Genomic DNA, 22,736 nt, shown 5'->3' with positions numbered 1-22,736 from the left:
ATACAATTTGCTATGATAACTCAAACAGTGCATTAGATAATTTAACTGAGAAATGCTCTCAAATGCTGATGCCTTCTTCCATCAAATCTGAAACAAATGCTGATACTCACTGGCACCACAAGGATGACTTCTGATTGACCTTTTCAATTTGATTGCAAGCCTCTTTAAAGATGTGACCCACAGTTGAATTCCCTGGTATCTGTCTCTCTGTGTTTATCACTGTTTAACCAATGCAGTGAGACAGTTTACACTGTGGCAATGCTACACTCCTAAGCAGATCTCCTTAGATGTAAATTGGGAATTTTTTTTAAGGAAATGGTTGTTCATCTTAATTTAAGACATAGCTGTTCATGATGTTTTACAGACACTGCCTTTGAACTACCCATACTACTGGAGGGAAGAAGATTTATTTCATTTCATTTCACTTTATTGTTAGATTGATATACCACCTTTCATAATCCCAAAGCAGTTTACAAAAATTAATACAATAAAATTCCATAAGACCACATTAAAACATTAAAACAAATTAAAACCAAAAACTGCCATAAAAGCAAATAAGAGAAGCTGGAAAGGAGGGACTAGCAACCCCTAAGAGGTAAAATCTTGAACAAATAAAAACATTTTCCACTATTTTTTAAAAGCAGCTACAGACACCAGAGAATGGACATCCACCAGGAGAGCATTCCAGAGCCTGGGGGCAACAACAGAGAAGGCCCTGTCCTGCGTGCTTGACAATCAGATCTCCCTTAAAGTCAGCACATAGAACAGAGCTCCCTCCAATGACCTTGTTGAGTGGGCAGAAACACTTGGGAGCAGGTGGTCCTTCAGATATTCAGGGCCCAGGCCATTGAGCCTTCAGTTCAGTTTGTCTGAGCCTCTTGATGCTTACTCCTCCATCACTACCAACTATAAATTACTGTGTGAATGTAGATTGGGTTTTTGAAAAGGCCTAAATATAATGTATATATTTGGGACTATTTTCACCTAGAGTACTTTACAAAGAGTTTCCAGTTCCTCCAGATGGATGGCCTTGTGGTGGGAAGAATATCACATTCCACTATGTAGTACAGATGGAGGTGCTTCACACAATTACTGTGAAGTGCTTCTATGAGGTCCGTGGGGAGAACGAGCCTGGTGGTTCCCATGATCGGTAGAAAGCGGGCTAGGCTCCCTTAGTCTGCTTTCTACCGATTATGGGAATAGCTTCATTATGTTTCTGACTCAGACACAGATTTCTTTTCTTGGACCGGGTCCCACGATCCGTGAGACCCGGTTTTGGGAAGTGAGCAGGAAGAGCGGGCTAAGCCCGCTCTCCCCGTTCACGAGTGGGGAGGGAGCCCTGGGCAGCCAGATTGGCTGCCCACACGATGGCCAGCACCGAGATGGAGCCAGTGGGGGCTGGGGAGCTCGGGGGCCACATGGCCACCAGAAGCCCCAGTATGCCCTGTGCGAGTGCACAGGGCATACTGGGGAGACCCCCTAGCCAGGAGGCTGCTTTTAAGCCTCCCGGCCGGGGGTCTACTCATGAGTAGCAGCAGCGCGGAGCCGCACCGCGGCTACTCACGAGCAGATAGCCCGGGTTTGCGGAGCACTCGCTCTGCAAACCCTGGCTGAGGGGTGGGCTACAGGAGCGGGTTAGCCACTCCAGAACCACCGGGCTCAACCGCGAGCCCGGTGGTTCTGACGACCAACAGAAATCGGGCTAGCCTCTGCTAGCCTGATTTTTGTTGGTCGTGAGAATAGGCCCATAGTGTATGGAACAAACAGCTAAATTCTTAATTACTATATTTCGGATGTTTCTGTCATGAAGCACATTCTCACTTGTTTGTTCTTGCACTGTGAACACTCAAGTTGATGATGTGGGTTAATTGTGGAAACGGGAGGAATCTATTTCATCCTCTGTTGTGGTGATCAGATCTTGAGGACTCTGCTCCAGATAAAAGAGTGTAGGTCAGATCCTCGGCCTTTGCTTAAACAATGGTTCTGTTCAAGTCTGGTCTTTTCAGTGCTCCAGGGCTTGATCTGCTTCTCTTCAGTCTTGTTTTACTGTTGTCATTCCTCCAACTCCTGGTCATCATTCATCCAAGCCCTTCTCCTATTCTCCCTGGTTCCTCACCAGTCTGCCCTGTTTCTGCAGTGATGCCATAAGCCAGGTCACATGTGGCCTCTCTGTGTTATTTAGAACTGTGATCACAAGAAAAGTGACAGGACTGGATGTGGAATGTGAAATGAGGCATGTGGACAGCTGAGGTCAGTAGCCAAGGGGCTAATTCTGAGATTTTAAGAAAGTGGAGAAATGCTCAACATGAGCTCTGGAATCCATCTGTTGGATGTATTTAATGGACCATTTATACATTTCTGAAGTTCTTGCTAGTTTAATAAAGAAACAGAGCATAGTGGGGGGGGGAGAAATCAGGGTTTGTAACTAAAGGATCAGTCTACAAGAAGGGATAGGAATAAAGATCAAGATAAATGGAGATGCAGGAAAAACAAAGGAGGTCAAGGAGGAGCAAGGATGGAATGCTGGCATGAAATGTAGGAAGGAAGCAAGATAAAGAGAAAGCAGAGCTTGCAAGCAGCTATAATAACTTGATGTGTGAGCAAGAGACCAGGCTGTTTGGATGTATTTCTACCAGCAAAGGTCAGTATGACATTGCTATCCAGGATTTTAAAGGAATTACTACCCATTGGTTCAGTAGCAAAAAAAGGATGATGACCAAAAAAAAAAAAGAAAAAGAAAAAGAAAAATAGGGCAAGGTCTGGAACCTATCTACAAAAATGGCATGTTTCTATCATTTGTGGTTTGGTCTGGGAGTTTCATGTCAATGAGTCAGTGTGCTAGTCAGTCAATCGGTGTTAGTCAGTGAGGCCCACTCAAGCAGCTTTATATTACAGAGATAAAAGATCAGACCTGAGAGTAGAATGCCAGATTAGATAACATTTAGGTCATTTACAGTCCTTTTCTTCTAAATTTCAACTCTAGAACTATGAGGCTATTCACACACACATGCAAAACCAGGCTAAGAGAGCCCAGCCCAGTTTTGCATGCGCATGTGAACCGCCAGGATCAGGCCAAACCAAGGCGGCTTCACAGTGGCAAACCCGCCTAAATAGCCACCCTATAAAATGAGGTTAAGGGAGTGAGTGCTCCTCTAACCTCGTTCTTGGGATCATGTGGCAGCTGCAGCTGCTTGCAGCCATGGTTGCCATACTGCGGGGAGCCTAGAGAGAGGAGGGGGGAATCCTCATGATGCACCGTGCACTTGCAGAGTGCATCATGGTACTTCCGGGAGCTGGGATGGCACATCCTGGCTCCTGACCCTCCCCGCTGCCTTGGCACATGGGTAATTGTCTGGGTGCATGGCGAGCATGCCCAGCAATGCCACAGCAGTCATCTGTGGAGAAGGTAAGCTTAATGGGGATGTACGGACCGGTCCAGCGGTTCGGTCCGGGGGTTTGTGGTCGAACCGAACCACCACCCCCGGTTCCGTCAGACCGGAACCGGACTGCCAGGTCCGGTCCAGCAGGTCCGCGAACTTAAAAAAAAAAAATTAAGTGAATGAAGTACCTGTAGCTCCTTCGGGGGGCTTGCTGAGGCTGCGGGCGGGGGGGTGGGGTGGTCCACACAGGTTCCTTCTCCCCCCACCGGCCTTCTTCATCACTGCCGCAGCCGGGTAAGTAAATCCTTTTCGGCCCTTTTGGGCCACTGTAAGAGCGAATGGCCGAAATGGCGGCCGTTCACTCTTACAGCAGCCCGAAAGGGCCGAAATGGATTTACTTACCTGGCCACGGAGGTGATGAAGAAGGCCGGTGGGGGATGAGGGAAACCATGCAGACACACACACACACACACAGAGACACGGCCTTAGTAAGCCCCACAAAGGGGCCACAGGTACTTCATTCACTTTAAGTTTTTTTTAAAAAAGTTTGCAGACCGGTCCAGGTCCTGACCAGACCGGGGGGAAATCCTTGGGGGGCCGGACCAAACTGGCCCGGTTCCATTAGAGGCCAATCCAGCCTCGAACCGAATCGGGCCAGAAGGTTCTGTGCACACCCCTAAAGCTTAACCCACCTTCCTCACAGACCACCCTCTAGCCCTTCTCATGGATTATGAGAAGAGGCTCAATATTTCATTCTGGAAAATGTGTGGAGAATTAAATTAGCACTGAAAACCACAGAAAAGCCCTCTAAAAAGTATAATTTAAAAATCTACACCATATTACTATGATCCTTCTCTGTCAGATAGGCTTGTAGTTGATGAATTAGAAAATCTAATTGTCACAGATATATTACTTTCATGTAGTATTAGCACTGAGTGTATAACTCATAAAAACAGTAGCCTCTCAGTTTGGCTTTACAACAATATCAGGTTTTTAAAATATGGAATTTAAATTTAAGCTTCAGTTAAACAGTAGTCCTTGCTCTTGAATAGTATAGTTCTACTCAGACTTTGCAGCCAGAGTTTATTCTGAGGAATTTGATAAAATGTATGAGGGATTCTTGAATATTCAAACATGAATATTTTTTAACAGTGAGAAATTGATTGCTTCACATTTCACTGATCAAATGTCAATAAACCTGTTGCTTTGTTTTGAGGCACATTTATTTTTTATTAAGAGATTTAATATACCACCCAATCCACAGACTCAGGGCAATGTACAAACAAAAACAGCATTTGAGATTTTAAAAACAAACAAAAAACAAATAACCTTCCCCCCCCAAAAAAAATTACAGGCCATGTATCACACATCACAGAAAGTTTTATTTATTGAAACATGTATACCCGACCTTTCTTTTGGAAAACCTAAGCCATTTTACATGACAAAGATTAAAACAATATATAAAAACAGTATTTCAAAAACCAAATGAAATAACATGCTACTGGAGAATCAACAATCAGTAAAACAATTGAACAAATGTGGAAAAATCACTTAGAAAAGGTAGGTCCTTGCCAGTTGATCTCCACATGAAGAAGTTATTGCTTGGTGAAGGGACTCCCAAAGTGTTGGAGCAGCCACTAAAAATATCTTGTCACATATGTTTAAACAGGGTATGACCCTGACCTGATCTTGTGACCTTGTCCTGATCGTGTTTTGTGGCTGGCAGTCCTAAATTGGCCCTTTGCCAACCAGTTGGCAGTCAAGAACTAGATCAGTCACAAAGAACAAAGATGGAAGTCCTTGAGGAGAGGCTGGTGGTTAGGCAAGTCAGGCAGGCAAGGCAGGGGAGTCAGTGTTGCTACTCAGTAGAATAAGTTGTTCTGTCTGGCACTTCACAGAGATTGCTACTTTCATGGCTGTTTCTTGTATGTTGCCTAAGAGTGTAGTATGAAATGACATAGTCATACAAAGGCAGAATTCAAAGATTTGCCCATACCAACTAATCAGTGGGTATTTTGCTTTCAAATCCACCCTATGCAGAAAGCTATTAAAATTAAGAAATTCAGATATAGTGATACAGTATTCAAAGTAACTAGGCTCCAAGAAAATCTTCTGAGATTTGGCTCCAAGCTTCTCCAAGCCATTAACTGCTTTAACTATATATTTAATCAAAAATGTTTATCCCTGATTCATCTTGTGTTTCCTTATCTCCTCCCATGCCACACACTGCAATTATCTGTATTTTCTGCTTTCTGTGCTTATTTTGTAATCAACATCCAATTTTTGTAAGAAATGTTACTTTCTGTGCTTTGGGCTTACTTTGTACATCTTGAGTCTATAATTGCTCTCGCTCTCTCGCTCTCTCTTGTTTAGAAGTGGGAATGCCAGCTTGATGGTTTTCTTTATTTATGGTTTCAGTCTTAGTAACAAATTCCCTTGGAGCCAAATCTCAGAGCATAATCTTGTGGTGTGGAAAAACATTGAGGTAGTTGCCCTGGAATGCTAATGCTATGAGTATGCCACTATCTGGGATTGTTACAATGGAGCAAATTGCTAAGGAATTAAAAAGGGGGCCCAGGAGGATCCATGTGTTAATGACATGGTGTTTGCCTTTTGCTGCTGTACTCAGATTCCTGTTCCTGTATTTTTGTTTTTTTAGCAGCCTTCTATATTTCCATTGTGTGTATACCATGTTTTTGGTGTGCCTTCCCTTTCAGCGGCAGTGCCATATGCCAGACTCCCATTTTGTATTTAGAAGAGCCAAGTTTCCCCACAACTTCCAGGCTGCTGCACCACTTCATTGGTTAATGTTTACTTCCTGCCTCACCAAACCAGACCACAGAGATGATGTCACCTCTCAAAGCAGAAGCAGATCAAACATTGCATTAGAAGCAGGAGCCTAAATGGAAGGGTATAGCATCCTTTTTAAATTAAGCCAATAGAAATTAGTAAGCATCAGAACAATGTCTGAGGAGTAAATGAATATATTACAGAGAGAAGTAGGTTTAGAACTCTTAAGAGTTTATCATTCATCATTACCATAATGCTGTAACTTGCTCTTTGAAGACTGCATAAGACTGCTGTTCTGTTTTATATTAAGATACAAAAGGTAATGATTAGCCAATTGTCAAAAGCAAAATGAGAAAACGGATGAAAATGAAGTTCCTCATAGGAATCAGAAGTAAAAACATGCTGGCATAAGTCAAGGATGCATTGCTAAACTCCAGCTGGAGACAAAGGCATGAAATAAAAACAGAGAATGTATTTCTATGCCTTTCAGTTATTTGGGGTCAACTTATAAAAAACACATAGCTCTGCGGTCGTCAGGAGTTGACACTGACTTGACAGCACAACTTTACCTTTACCTTTATATTATATCCAAATGACTGAGGCTCATTCACACGTTATGTTCAACAATCATACAATGAGTGTACAGTGTACACAGGTACATTTCTGTACATAGGTACACTCATTAACATGTTATGTTAATTTATTTACTATTTTTCTATGTAAACCGCTTTGGAAAGTTTTGTTGAAAAGCGGTATATAAATATTTTTTGTTGTTATGTTGAAGGCAGGTACAGAAGTACACTTCTTATCTGTGCACCTGTTTTCATTTTAAAAGTGAACACAGGTGCAGGCATTCACACAGACATATGTATGCGTGTACAGACATCTATAAACCTGTACAGCATAATGTCTGAATTGGCCTCATGTGAAGGCCCACTTACACATTATGTTCAACTCTTGTATAATGAGTGTTCTGTGTATACAGGTACAGATCTGTACACAGTTACAATTATTTACATGCCATGTTGAATGCAAGTACACTTCCTAGCTGAACTATGCATTTGAAGGGACTGTATCCAGGTTCACTTTTAAAATGAACACAAGCACAGTCATTCACACAAACACATGTACTAGTGTACAGACATCTGTACACTCGTTCAGCATGTCTGAATTGGACTTGAGTCTATGCCCTATAAGCCACCTAATGGTGCAATAGGGAAATGACTTGACTAGCAAGCCAGAGATTGCTGGTTCAAATCCCTGCTGGTATGTTTCCCAGAGAGTATGGGAAACACCTATATCGGGCAACAGCGATATAGGAAGATGCTGAAAGGCATCATCTCATAGTGCGCAGGAGATGGCAATGGCAAACCCCTCCTGTATTCTACCAAAGACAACCACATGGCTCTGTGGTCTCCAGGATTCGATGGCACACTTTACCTTTACTATGCCCTATGTATTCACTTTCACTTTTTTGTGCTATTAAGCATGCATCAGTATGTTAGGAAATACATCCATACTTATTGTTAACCCAAAATTGTGGACCAAAGCAAACAAAAACACACACCTCTGATATAAACACACTCCAGTTTTTTCAATATTGACAAGCATCATCACTGTACTTTTTTTCGAAGTTCCTCATATTGAAAAGTATATTTTCCAGTCTTACCATATAAGAATCAAGTTCGTTGAGTTTTAAATGTTTTCAGTGATACATTGATATAATACGGCAGTTATGAAAGTATGCAGATAGAAGATAAAGAAAATATATACTTTGAAACCCACATCTCAGATCATTGTTAATGAATAAATTGTTGAAAGATTGTTGAAAGTGCCATTTATACTTTGAAATATTTCACTTTGTTTTCCTCCTGTGAAGCAGATGCGTTTCATTGATAAAGTTCTTATGACGTAAAAATCCACATGCACACTCCTCATGAATATGTATTTGATGAAATTAGAAGATTGTTGTTACAAAATATGTTACTAAACAGTCAGTCTTACAGTTAGCCACAACTGGATTTCTGCAGTGAGTTCCCCACCCCCACTCCTGAATTAGGTTCTTAATCTTTGCAGTGTTGTTCCAATATTGATGAATGCACATATCCCATAGAAGAAAGACAGACACTTCTGTTTTTGAGCAAATGGATTTTATTTCTGATATTTTTGGAATAACCAAGTACATGAACACGATCAGCCGTATTATACCTTGTTAAAAGCAGTCAACCCAAACACAGTTGGTTTGCCGACCCTGAAGAACTATTTCATTTCATTTTCTTTCCTTGCTGTGGCACAGCAAATACCTCTGCGTTTGTCTTTTGAGGGGAAACTAAAAATAAGTTGGAAAGAGAAAGAGCTGGCTCTCTGTGCCGCACGAAGGATTACCTCGGGTTTCTAGTTTCCTAGAAACATGGGTCCTTCTTCGACCGAGGCGTGTGTGAGGGGCGGTGTTTTTGAATCTATGCTAATTCAGCTGTTCTGGCAGGAGGAGGAAGAGCCTTGTCTAGCCTGCCCAGCAATCGACTTCGAGACGGCGAGGGGAGAAAGAGGCTCTTAAAGGGCAAGGCCATGCCTTTGCTTTTGTGACAGGGTCCTTTGACCCTTCGGTGCATGCAGGCAGTTGTCGCCAGGCACTGAGAAAGACATGCGCCTCCGATAATGGAGATAAAAGACTCGGGCAGCGTGGTGCTGACAGCCTACCATTCTTACACTCCATCCCGGCTGCCAAGCGGAGTGGAGCAGAGCTTCGCGCCAGAGAGTCCCCCTAGCCGGTCGCCTCTCAGGTAAAGCGCCGACTGAGGAGCTGGCTAAGTCCTCTCCAGGCCGGATAGGCTTTTGTCTTGAGGTCACTTGCTTCCTGCAAGCTGCCTGCCGGACGCTGCCATTGTGCGTGTGGACGGGGAGGGTCTGAATCACCGTTTGTGGGGATTTTTTAAACATTTTATTTCTAATTGTGGTTATCCTTTCTTTCCGCTCAGCCAGCTTTTATTAGGTCCTTATTATTAGACTTGGACCCGACTCCGCTCCAGGAAGTTTTGGTTGTGTAGTGGAGGTGCTGCTGGCTGGTGCCCTTGGCTAGCAGTGCCTGGGTAGCGGGGAATGGGGGCGGGTGGAACTGGCAAAAGGCTCCGTTTAAAGTCCCCTGAGAGCTGCGGATCAAGTCTGTTTGCTAACCGAGATTAGCATCACGATAACCTGCTTAGAAGTAATGGGTGAATGAAGCGAGGAGGGGGCGGGAAATGGCCCCTTATTGACAAGAGACCGAATTTACCACATATTCATACGCAGTGAACCAGCAACCAGCCTGACAGCAACTTTTATTTATGGAAACATTAGTTGCTATCCCTCCTCTCATCCCAATCACATTAACATGTCTTAAACACAATCATATTAAATGTAGTGCAGTTATCAATGCATATGCACAGGGGCAGCTGCTCAAGGTATCTGGGTGCCTGATTTGAGGTGAAAATGCCATTTCACAGATCCCCACAGATCTCCACCCCTTGAAGCATTTAGGTGAGGTGTCGATTGAGGGGAGAAAGCTGCTTACTGGCAACCTCTTCTCTTCCCTTGATCATCTTTCAAGGCTTGCAAGGGAGGCAGGATGACCAGAAGAAGCTGCAAGAAAGTGGCTTTTTCTCCTGAACCCACTTTCCATACCCTTCAGGAGAGCCAGATCTGACCTTTGCAAGGTTCTGCAAAGTGTTGAATGCTGAGGAAAGGCTGTAGCAGCAGCCCCACTTCTCATACGATGCCCATGCAAAGGTTTGCTGGGCCATATTGGAAAATCCTGATTCAATCCTTGCAAGACACTGCCAGGCATCATTGCAAGGAGGAAAGGCTAGAAGTAGCCCCCTCCTCTTGCCACACCCTCGCTCAAGGGAAACTGAACCTTGCAAGTTCTTGGTGAGCAAACTGAGCCCCCTTTCCCTCTAGAACTAGCTCCTAGTTCTGGCCGTGGGAGGCATCGCTCTTACTTCTCTCCTCCGCCTCTCATGTCCTCTGCCTGTTCAAAAAGCCGGCAGGGAAGCTGGAGCAGCAGGAAGAGTGTTTAATCATTTCCTTCTGCTTCAACCTCCCTGGGACTTGATGTGGCAGGGAGGGAGTCACTGAGAAGAAAAGCCCAATGGTGGGTGAAACACTGTATTTATATTTATTTGGGAAGGCAATGTGGTGGGTCTGGGTGAAGTGGCCAGAGGCACCAGGGAAGGCAGTCAATCTACCACTTGCCTCTGCCAATCTACCACCTGAGATGACTGCTTCATATTAACTGCCTCCCCATGCCTCATTAGTGGAACAACCCTCCTTTAAACTTCTAATTCATAGAAGTACTCAAAACAACTGAATCAAACTCAGGTCTATATAATACTCATTTTATAAACTTCTGAATAATGACATGCAATTCAAGAGCTTTATAAGCATATACAGAGGCACAGCGTTGGCCCATCTAGCCCAGTTTTGCCTACATTGATGGGCAGTGGCTGATCTAGGATTCATATAGAGTTTTGGCTAGCTGTACTCGGTCAAGTATTTATTCTGCATCAAATTAATCCCCAAATAACATAGAATGAAATGAAGCGCTTTATTTGTCAACACAAAGAGTCCTTTCTCACGACCAGTGAGAAAGGGCAATAGGATTTGCAGGGAGGAAGCCCTGAAGAACTTACCTCCCCACAGATGAACAGTTCCCCTTCCTTGGGTGGGCAGATCATTAGCCCAGATGAGTACCAGTTGCTGCCGGTAGCTCCGAGGGTCGGGGTGCCAGGACACGTCACCCCACGTCACCCCACTCCCCGGTCTCCAATAAGGCACCGTGTGAGTGCCTCGTTTTAGAGGGAGGCTCCATAGGCGGGTTTGCCATCGCGGTGCCACCAGAATTGTGCCCAATCCTGGCGGTACACATGGGCATGCAAAAGTGGGCTGGGCTTCCTTAGCCCAGTTTTGCTTGTGTGTGTGAATAGCCTCAAAGCATCACCTGGAATTGAACTTGGTACTTCTATACCTGATATCCCTGAGCAGAGATGTGCTCTAACCCTGAACTATGGCCCCATTTTTTCATTTCAACACCATTATTTTTCCCCCCAAGGCAGGAATTTCACAATATTAGTGTTCATCTTGGATACATTCCTTACATTTATCCCAGATAAGTTTGCTGATAATTGAAATTGTTTGGGTACTATTGCTAGTGATACCTTTGGTCTGACTAATGCTGACCTTCCTTCTAAATATGAAGTTCATTATTATAACCTACAAGTGAAAGTGTGTAAAAGTTTGTAATATATAGTTGGTGGGTTTTCTTTGCCCTATAAATGAGGTGTTTTAATGTTTTTGGAAATTAAAAGTTAAAAAGTAGAATATTAAAAGAACGGATGTCATTATTATTTTATTGTAGAACAATATTTTATTTATTTATCATATTTTAGACTCAAGGCCATGCAACAGTGATTGTAAAAGGTCCAATTACAAGTTGCAAGGTACGCTAATGTTATTTTTATTTATTATAATTTATTTATTTAAGGTATTTCTATACCATCCAAAACTTGCATCTCTGGGCAGTTTACAATTAAAATCATTTAAAACATTAAATCAATTAACAATTAAAATCATTTAAAAGATTAAAAACATTTTAAACCCAGTATTAAAATTATTTATAACTATATATCTAATTAAGCCTGGGTGAATAAATATGTCTTCAATACCTTTTTAAAAGTTTCCAGAGATGGAGAGGCTCTTATTTCAACAGGGTGCATTCCAAAGGCCAGGGCCTGCAACGGAGAAGGCTCGTTCCCAAGTAGCCGCCAGATGAGTTGGTGGCAGCTGCAGGCAAACCTCTCCAGATGATCTTAGCAGGCGGTGGGGCTCATGGTGAAGAAGATGTTCTCTTAACTATCCAGGGCCTAAGCTGTTTAGGGCTTTATAGGTAATGACCAGCACCTTGTATTTTGCCCAGAAATGTATTGGCAGCCAGTGCAATTCCTCCAAGACAGGAATAATATGGTCTCTCCGAGATGACCCAGAGACCAATCTGGCTGCCGTGTTCTAAACCAACTTCAGTTTCCGGACTACGTACAAAGGCAGCCCCACATAGAGCACATTGCAGTAATCCAGCCTAGAGGTTACCAGCAGATGTACCACTGTTTTGAGGTCATTGATCTCAAGAAATGGACACAGCTGGCATATCAGCTGAAGCTGCTAAAAAGCACCTCTGCCCACCGCCTCAACCTGGACACCAGGGAGAGGTTTGGATCCAGAAGCACACCCAGACTATGCACCTGTTCCTTCTAGGGGAACGTGACCAGAACCGGCAGATCAAAATCGTCTCCCGAGTTTCGACCCTGCACAATAAGTACCTCCGTCTTATCTGGATTCAGCCTCAGTTTGTTATCCCTCATCCAGCCCATTACTGCCTCCAGGCAGGCATTTAGGGAGGTTATGCCTTCTCCTGAAGAAGCTGACATGGAGAAATAGATTTGGGTGTCATCAGCATATTGATAACACCCTGCACCAAATCCCCTGATGATCTCTCCCAGCGGTTTCATGTAGATGTTAAACAACATCGGAGACATTACAGAGCCCTGAGGGACACCATAGGAAAGTTCAGATTTCAAAGAACAACAGAATCCAAGAGACACCATCTGGAATCTGCCCGTGACATAGGAGCAGAACCACTGCAAGCAGTGCCTCCCACCCCAAATCCCCTCAGATGTTTTAGAAGGATACTATGGTCAATAGTTTCAAAAGCCGGCAAGAGGTCCAAAAGGACCAACAGAGTCACACTTTGGGGCGCTTCTCACAATCAGCAAAAATCAGGCTAGCAGAGGCTAGCCCGATTTTTGGTGACTGTAAGAACCACCAGGCTCGCAGCCGAGCCCGGTGGTTCTTGAGCGGGTAACCCGCTCGAGAACCCCTGGCAAAAAGCAGGTTTGCGGAGCGAGCGCTCCTGCAAACCTGCTTTTTGAGATCATGAGTAGCCGCAGTGCACCTTCGCTCTGTGTCTACTCATGAGTAGACCCCTGGCCGGGAGGCGAAAAGCTGCCTCCCAGCTCCGGGGGTCTCCCCAGTATGTCTTGCGCGCTCACGCAGGGCATACTGGGGCTTGCGGGGGCCACGTGGCCCCCATCCCCCCCCCAACGGCTGCATCACGGAGCCAGCCATTGTGTGGGTGGCTGATCTGGCCACCCAGGGCTCCCTCCCGCTCATGAGCAGGGAGAGTGGGCTTAGCCTGCTTTTCCCGCTCACCGGTTAAAACCGGGTCTTACTGAGTCTTTCAATTCCCAATTGGAGATCATCCATCAGGCCAACCAAGGCAGCATTCACCACATAGTACACCTGAAAGCCAGTTTGAAATGGGTCTAGATATTCAGTTTCCTCCAAGACTGCCTGGAGCTGGGGGGCCACCACCTTCTCAATCACCTTGCCCAGCCATAGAAGGTTGGAGACAGGCCAAGTTGCTTAACTCCGAGGGATTCAAGGCAGGCTTCTTCAGAAGCAGTCTAATGAGTGCCTCCTTAAGAGAAGGAGACATCCTGCCTTCCCTCAGAGAAGCATTTATGATCTTTACCAGGCCCTCTGCAACAGCAAGCCAGATAGTATGAGCCATGTCAGGCAAGGATCAAGAGGATAGGTAGTAGGATCAATCAATCAATCAATCAATCAATCAATGAGTTTCCTCCAAGACCACCTGGAGCTGGGAGGCCACCACCTTCTCAATCATCTTGCCCAACCATGGAAGGTTGGAGACAGGCCTGTAATTATTTAACTCTGAGGAATCCAAGGTAGGCTTCTTCAGAAGTGGTCTAATGATTGCCTCCTTAAGACAAGGAGGCATCCTGATCTCCCACAGAGAAGCATTTATAATTATATGCCTTACGTAAATAAGAGAAATATCAAAAATAATTCTGCTCTAGGTACGTGAGATATATTAATTAACTTGAAAAAGATTATTCACTTATGGTGATTATGTTGATTACTAAGAACTTTATAGAATGACCAGTTAGGGATGTGCACGAACCTCAGACTATGCACAGCTTTGAATGTGAACCGGCTCATGGTTCTGTAAACAGGTTCGTGCTGGTTTGTCCCAACCACGAACCAGTTCGGTGGTTCGAGGCCGCTGCCGGGGGAGGCAGCAAGTGGCACCTTTAAAGCTGAGTAGAGCAGGTCCTTGCCTGTGTGCCGTCACTCCATGCAGCTTCCTGCATGCAGCATGTGGCGTTTTCTCCAACAGACAGCTCACGGCGCCGCCATGGCACCAGCATGCATATGGCCTCCGCGCATGTATGGAAGCCATGTGCATGGTCGGCAACACCATGCTGACCACACAAATGGCTTCCATGCATGCACAGAGGCCATGTGCATGTTGACGCTGTGCCAGCACAACACGGGGGTTGTTGGGGGGACTGCTGCAGCAGCAGGAAGCTGCATGGAGCAGTTGCAAGCAGGTAAGGACCTTCTCTACTGACTCTTAAAGGTGCTGCTCACTGCCCCTACCCCCAAACTGCCAAACCAGTTTGTGGTTGGGCTGCATTGGTACGAACTGTTCTGCAGATCCATGAACTGGTTCATATTAAAACCTGTGCATGGACCAAGGTTTATGCATATCCCTATGACCTGCATGCTGGCATGTTATGGCCATGCCACTTTCATGTGGCAGCTGTTGTCATGTGGCAGGCAGTCTGTGGATAGATGCTCACTGTGTAGATTGGCCAGCTTTCTCTACTACTTCACAAATGATCAAAGATTCATGTCTGTAGTGACATGGAGAACGTGTCCCAATCTGCATTTACATGCAGTTTACTTCATGGTGATCTAGCCACCATGATAAAGTTTAAAAGATCTTTCAAGTGGCACTAACATGGAATCTGAGAATGAGATTCAGAGTCAGCTCTTCCTTACTATACTGGGTAATCTTCGGAATTGCTCTGGATGTTTTTTTGTCTCATTTTCCAATATGTAAAATGGAGTTGTGGTTTAATATATATTTATAGGTCACTTCTGTTTTAGTGTTCAAAAATATTTTTCTGATATTTCATTATGCATTTCATTATGCATTTTCAGTTGATTTTATAGTGCTTATAAAATGCTTTATGGTTGTTAGCTGCCCTGTGGAAGTTTAGGACAAGAAAAGTAGCTGCCAAAATTGAATGCATACTTGACTGCAATAATATGAGAGCCTGCATCAAACAAGAATTGATCTCTAAGGTGAAATGGATTCACCCTGCAGACAATGTCATCTTTTAATATGATCTCAAAGTAGAAAAAGAATTAGAGGAAAACTTCAGGCCACCTGACTAAATTCATAACCTGTTCTCATAGGAACATAGGAAGCTGCCTTATACCGAGGCAGACCATTGATCCATCTAGCTCAGACCGGCAGCAACTTCTCCTTGGTTCCAGGCAGGAGTCTTTCTCACCTCTATCTTGGAGATGCCAAGGAGGGAATTTGGAACCTTCTGCATGCAAGCAGAAGGTTCATAGCCTTTAACTTCAAAAATTTAGCTGAACAGGGAAATTCATGACCTCTGGTAGATGTAGATGACTGGAGACCAGTCTAGTGGTCCATTGCCTTGGACCTAAATAAAGGTTTGCTTTCCTGCCTCCCCCAGAGGAAGTTTTTAAGTGTCTCCCTGCTAGCAGGGTGTATGATATGGCCAGGGAGAAGATGCAGCTGTAACCATGAGAGCTTACAACTGTTGCTTCTTGTAGTGCTAGCCCTTACTGTGCATCTCTTCTTATATGGAGCTTTAGCAGTGTTACGTCCATGTCCTCCTCCACCCAGCCCAGTGTATATGCAGTATGTGCAGAGGTTCTTCATTCATTGTCACTGCAAATACAGTGCTTTTCAGTGACAATATCCATGTGTTGGTTTTTCCCTTTTTTGGGCAGAGGGTCAATAGAGCTAAGATTCTGGAGTAGACCACAAGTGTTTCTTAAAAGAGCATCTTCACTTCCTTGGTTCATGTGAATACTTAAAGTATGATCCAGGCAAACCTAGCACCATTGTTTGAACAGTAAACAGTTAAGTACATTATTAATTGTTCCACTGAAATCTTTGGGTGGGTTCACATCTAATGTGGAACCTGAGGTCCCCCCAGCCACAAAATATGGAGGGAACCTGAAGCTGATGTGTGTTTTGGTCAATGACCGTAAATAAAGTAACTGAACTGTGATGGATGATAACATATCTTGTTTTGTTGGAAGTAGCCAAGTTGAGCCAGAGGTATGCTGCCTTGCCAGGACTCCCAGTGAGGCCTTTGATGCTATTCCAGCCTGCTTTTTACCACCTCACAACCATTGTTCCTAATGGCAAAGGAGTCAGGTTCACCTGGAACAAACTAGAGGTTCATGAAGACTGGGTTCAGACATAACATATACCTCAATGGTTGCAGTCTGAGTGAACCTCAGATTTCTTTCCTTGGCATGAGTTCAGACTGTAACAGACAAGTTAGTTACTGACTTTGCAAGTACAGTAGGTTCTGTATTATGTGTGAACTCACCCTATGTAACTTTAAAGTACTTACGTTTGTGAGTTTAATTTCCCCCATATGACTGGAAATGAAGACAAAATGGAAATGATGTTCATTAAATGTAGACAAGTGATTTTTTATTTTAAAGTGCATTAATTTGGCTGGGTCATGTCCCTAGTAATCAGGACCACACAATAATGCCTTGACTTTCAATTACTGGTGGAACCATTATTCATTATCAGGAATCAAAAAGGAAATAAAACTTGAAACATAGTTGATGCTACTCAGTCAGAAGATTTGAACTGTGTCACAGGCTTCTGATAAGAAGTTTCAAAAGTTGCTTGAATCCTGTGTCTTTCATGGTTAATAAGAGCTATTATTTTCAAAGTATATACAGGTGTGTAGTTAGGGGAGAGGGGGCCCGTGTTCGCCCCTCAGAGTGAGGGAGATAGTGAAGAAAACAGGGAGGGGTAGAGCTGGTGGCCCCTCAGAGTGAGGGAGATAGTGAAGAAAACAGGGAGGGGTAGAGCTGGGGGGTCCCTAGGTGCTGGGGGGGCCCAGGTTCTTTGAACCCATCTGCTCAATTATAGCTGCATCTCCAATATATATATAGATAGATAGAGTGTGTGTGTGTGTGTGTGTGTGTGTGTCTGTGTATATATATATATATATATATATATATATATATATATATATATATATACACATACATACACATATATAAAATTTTAAAACAAAGTTAATATGATTACTTTGTAAGATAATATGATTAGTTTAGAAGTTCCTGCTAAATTTAGAAATTTCAAAAGCTCCTGCAAAATTTAAAACATGTACACAGTTCAGGAATGACTCTGGTAGTGATGTTGCCCACTTCCTGCAGCTGTCTGGTTGTAATAGCTAGTTTTTACCATATGGGCAGTCAGAAACTCCATCTGTGTTTCCAAAACATGCTGTGGAAAGAGGTTGTATTACCTCAGCATGTGGCCCAGTGGAATGCAGAATGCATGAAAGCAACTGTACTAGTTGTTCTAGCAAAAGCTAGAAAAGTGTGTGTTTGAATCTATGGCCCTTTTTGCTTCTTAGAATTCTTTATAATAGGATCAGTTGTCATAATTTGCCTTCTTCTTTTCCTTTCCAGCATTAATTGAATCACATCACAATCACTGCAGTGTGCTCATTTCATGGTTCATTAAGACAACAATATGCAAATAGATGGTTAATAGATAGATAGCCAGTCAAAGGCTACCCTTTGCCAAATGTTTGCTAGGAAGGGGACCTTGAGGGCTCCTTCTTTTACTGGTTTGGATGCACAGATAAAAATTTTGTTTGAAATAAGTGGTATATTTTTAAATTTATGCCTCTATAAAAAGTTAGAAGAGGCAAGAATTCTATTAATTAGTAAAATTTTGAAGTAAATGAAGATTTTCTGATTCCATTAAACATGTTCCCTCAGAAGACATATATTGTTTTTATCAGAAGTACCAAAGTATAATTTTAACATGGTGATAATATCCCTTATTCTCTTACATCTAACATGAATGTATAACAATACACCCAGAACTACTTATGTTGTGCCAATTGCAGGCCTTGACAAATTTATATAGAAGATAGAAGCTAGCCCAAAAATTTAGTAGCCATACAAAGGCCACATGACAAAATAATGGCAGGAGAGAGGGCACACCCTCAACTCCTGCCTGTGGCTTCCAGCGGCATCTGGTGGGCCACTGTGCGAAACAGGATGCTGGACTAGATAGGCCTTGAGCCTGATCCAGCAGGGCTGTTCTTATGTTCTTAATTACTGGACTTCATGATGGACATTGTGGAGGAGGAGAGCAAATGGGCTTCTCTTTATCTCCTTTACAAGTAACATGCTAAGGATAGAAATAGGACTGCCAATAACTCCACCTCTGAATATCCTAGTCTAGGCACTATAGTTAAATGTCTAGGTATCATGGCTCCCTTGCACCTGGGATTTGTCAAGCTCTGACATAAGGTATTGGGGTACGGGCAGCTACAGTTTCAATAAATTATCCCGAATGCTTTGGGTTTAGAACCTGATCCTATTGCTCTTCCATATAATATGAAAACCTATTTAGAACATATTTTGTATAATATCCTCTAAAATAATTTGTTTTATAAATACAAATATTTTTTCCTGGAATATTACAGGTATAACTTCTGTTTTTGGTTTCATTATGGAATTTAGTAATGACCTATATGTTATACAATAAACTTTTATTTTGGCTTCAATGCATATTCCTTCTGGTGGCCCTAGAACTTCTAGTAGAATCATAATATTCATAATTGCTGTTTTGTAATGTGCTTCTCTGAGAAACAAACTTTTATCTTCATCAGTTATGTTAGACCACCCAAAAAGAAAACATGAAGAAAGAGAACAAAGAATCTTGTGGTTTTTAAAAGCTTAGTAGCTTTTATATAAAGATACATGCAGCCCAGTCCTATGCATGTATCTTTATATACATATACACTATGCATGTAAGTCTTTTTATGTTCAGTGGGGTTTACTGTCAGGTAAGTGTGCACAGGATTGCAGCCTTAGTGTGGCATAAACTTTTTAGTTAAAAAAAGATTCAGAACCATGAAGCATTTATATTCCGTTGGCATATCTATAATCTATAACTGTAGCCAGGGGTCAAGAAATGTTGACTATGCTCACAAGTCAGACAAAATATTTTACTTGTGAGATGGTTCCTCAAGCCATGTTGGTACATTACTCATCATGACTTTTTTTTCACTCTTCAGGCATCATTTTTCACTCTTCAGACTACTGGATTTCCTGTCTATAGCTGCATTCACACACACTGGCATTTGAATATGGAGTAAAAAATTACAAACCATCCGCCCAAAAGGTCTTAATCATATTGCCTTGAAATGCAAAGGGTATATTTGAGAGCACTATTGTAGCAGGGGTAAAGTTTGTCCCCCAGCTCCAGAGTGCAGTTTCTCCAGGACTTACATGTATCAGTTCCTTTGCAGAGAGAGTTGGAAAAGAAGTAGAAGTTGAGAAATAGTAGAAAGAAGAAGAGTAGAAAGAAATATTAGCAAATACAGCCTCAGAGTTTATTCATGCATTCTTGAGCACCTTGAAGTATTCAGTCCATTTCTCTGTTCATCCTTGGTTATTTTCCCCCAGCCATTATGTTTGAGACATGGCTTCACTCATATATTCCGAATACAGCTATTGAATTACATGGCTACACGGTATACCGGTGCGATAGAACAGAGAATTCCAACAAGAAACAAGGTGTGTGTGTGTGTATCTATGTAAATCTCAAATGGTGCACAAACTCTGTTAGGTTGGATAGCCACTGCTCCCCGGATGTGGAGTTTTTAATGATTAAATGTAGACCTTTTTATTTCCCCCGGGAATTTACAGCAGTTGTATTGACGGTGGTGTATGTGGCACCAACTGCAAACGCACATGAGGCCATGAGTATTTTGTATGAGAACATTAATAGTAAACTGAGCAAATACCCAGAGGCGGTGCAGATTATTGCGGGGGATTTCAACCACACAGATTTGAAGGCAGTATTCCCGAAATTTCATCAGCACATCAAGTGTGCAACGAGGGAGGGAAATACGCTTGACAAGGTGTATACGAACATTAAACGGGCATTTGAGGTTAAGCCCTTGGCTCACCTTGGCTGGTCAGATCATGTGTCCCTGCTTTTGACACCAGCGTACATACCTCTCAGAAAGCAAGCCCCGATATCAACACGTACTGTTATAGTGTGGCCTGAGGGAGCCTCTCAACAGCTGCAGGACTGTTTTCAGGAGACTGATTGGAATGTGTTTGACCATCATGATCTGGAGATCCACACATCAACGGTCCTGGATTATATTAAATTTTGTATAGCCAACGTCACCAGGGAAAAGTATGTGAAGATGTATCCAAATAGGAAGCCCTGGATGACGGGGGAAGTTCGGAGGCTGTTGAAGGCCAGAAACTTTGCTTTTAGAACTGGAGATCGAGCATTGTATAGTATAGAAAGGGCGAATTTGAAGAGGGGTATTAAGAAGGCAAAAGCTGAGTATAAAGGGAAAATTGAGAATTATATGAGCAGCCGTGACACTAGACAAATGTGGCAGGGGGTTCAGCAACTTATTGGCTATAAATCTAACAATCCATCAACTGTAGAGAGTAGTGCCTCCCTGGTGGGGGAGCTGAATACCTTTTTTGCCCAGTTTGAGGCGACACCGGCAGTGGCTCCAGGAGTGCTGCCAGAGTCACTGTTCTTACTCCCCAAGGAAAATGTTGTTAGAGTGGAAAATGCTGTTAAAGTGGATGAGGGGGAAGTGAGGCGGGCACTAAAGGAAATAAATGTGAGGAAGGCTATGGGCCCTGATGGAGTGGCTGGTAGGGTGCTGAGAGATTGCTCGGAACAACTGGCAGAAGTTTTTACGAAGATTTTCAATCGATCTCTGGCCCAAGCCACGGTTCCATATTGTCTGAAATCCTCTACTATCATACCTCTGCCAAAAAAAATCTAATATAGATAGCCTGAATGACTTTCGACCTGTGGTGCTTACACCCATCATAATGAAATGCTTTGAGAAATTGGTGCGGAATCGTATTATGGCTTGTTTGCCAGATGGATTTGATTCTTATCAATTTGCATATAAGAAGAAGAGATCCACGGAGGATGCTGTGGCTATGGCCTTACATACTGTCCTGACCCATTTGGAGAAACAAGGGAATTATGCAAGACTGCTTTTTGTACACTTTAGCTCTGCATTTAATACTATTCTCCCATATAGATTGGTGCCAAAATTATTGGACCTGGGGCTTCCACCGTGCTTATGCAGGTGGATACTGAATTTTCTATCAGATTGTTCTCAACGGGTCAGGATGGGCTCTCATGTCTCGACGGATCTCAGTATAAATACAGGGACGCCGCAGGGGTGCGTGTTGAGTCCACTTTTGTACACACTTTACACATACGATTGTGTTCCCAATTACTTCAGCAATAGGATTATTAAGTTTGCAGATGACACAACTGTGGTTGGTCTGATTACTGCTGGAGAAGGGGAGTCGGCCTATAGGAAGGAGGTGGAGAGGCTGACAGAGTGGTGTAGGGAGAATAACTTATTCCTCAATTTAAAGAAAACAAAGGAGATCATTGTGGATTTTAGGAAATGCAAATTGGATTTCCAGCCACTCATTATTGAAGGGATTTGTGTGGAACGGGTTTCGGTGTTTAGATTTCTGGGAATAGAGCTGAGAGATGATGACCTGACATGGGGAGCAAACACCAAAGATCTGGTGAAGAGAGCACAGCAGAGATTATACTTCTTGAGAGTTCTCCAGAGGACTAATCTCTCAAGTAATCTATCGTTGGTGTTTTATCGCTGTGCTATAGAGAGTGTGTTGACTTATGGGATCTGTGTGTGGTTTGGGAGTTGTACAGCCAGAGAAAGAACACTGCTGTCCAAGGTTGTTAAGACTGCGGAGAAAATAATTGGGTGTACTCTTCCTACCTTAGATCAAATTTATGCCACTAGGTGTTATAATAAAGCTGTAGAGATAGCGCAGGATCCCACGCACTCTGGAAATGATCTTTTTCAGCTTCTGCCTTCGAGAAGGAGGTATAGGGTCTTAAAGACCAGGACCAGCCGCTTGAGGAGTAGCTTCTACCCAAAAGCGGTCTCAGCTTTGAACGCAGCAAAACACAGCTTCTGAGGGGTTTTTTGTATTTAGTTTTTAGAGTTTTTTAGTGGGTTTTTTGTGGGTTGATGGGAGGGGGGCGTGTGGGTATATGTTTAGATTATTCTTGTTAGGTCCTGTAGTAGTGGTTGTAGATTCTTTTCAGTCTCGTTGTTCTGCACAGGACAATGACAATAAAGATTTATCTATCTATTATGTAAGGATTCTAATACTGGATCTGGTACAGTCTTACCTTGTTAAATTTTTATGCAAAGAGTAGTCACTTATTCTACACAAAAGTTTAAAACCTGGATTGCAGTGTATGGAACAGAAGAATTTCCTTGTTTTTCTTTCCTATAGACATGCATGATGTGTAAAGAAGGTCATGCTAACATAGCAAGTATGAGATCCTTCTCCTCGCACCCGCATATACAT

General features: G+C 43.1%; 1 protein-coding gene across 2 annotated transcripts in view; it reads left to right on the top strand.

Annotated features, from left to right (window-relative positions):
* The first annotated feature begins 8,714 nt into the window (after positions 1-8,714).
* Positions 8,715-22,736, top strand: part of ARHGAP28 (Rho GTPase activating protein 28) — a 125,384-nt gene continuing 111,362 nt past the window's right edge. Inside the window, exons 1-2 of one of the 2 annotated variants that reach the window (XM_053250649.1) lie at positions 8,853-8,953; positions 11,594-11,644. Coding sequence is in view for 1 of the 2 variants with exons in the window: in XM_053250647.1 (XP_053106622.1) it covers positions 8,829-8,953 (125 nt within the window). In the remaining variant the exon portion in view is untranslated. Of the gene's footprint in view, positions 8,954-11,593; positions 11,645-22,736 lie in introns of both variants that reach the window. The other variant, XM_053250647.1, reaches the window with a different exon arrangement.

The sequence above is a fragment of the Hemicordylus capensis genome, chromosome 4, assembly GCF_027244095.1.
Source record: "Hemicordylus capensis ecotype Gifberg chromosome 4, rHemCap1.1.pri, whole genome shotgun sequence".
In the NCBI taxonomy this organism is placed as follows: Eukaryota; Metazoa; Chordata; class Lepidosauria; order Squamata; family Cordylidae; genus Hemicordylus; species Hemicordylus capensis.
This window is presented reverse-complemented; position numbering and strand designations above follow the sequence as displayed.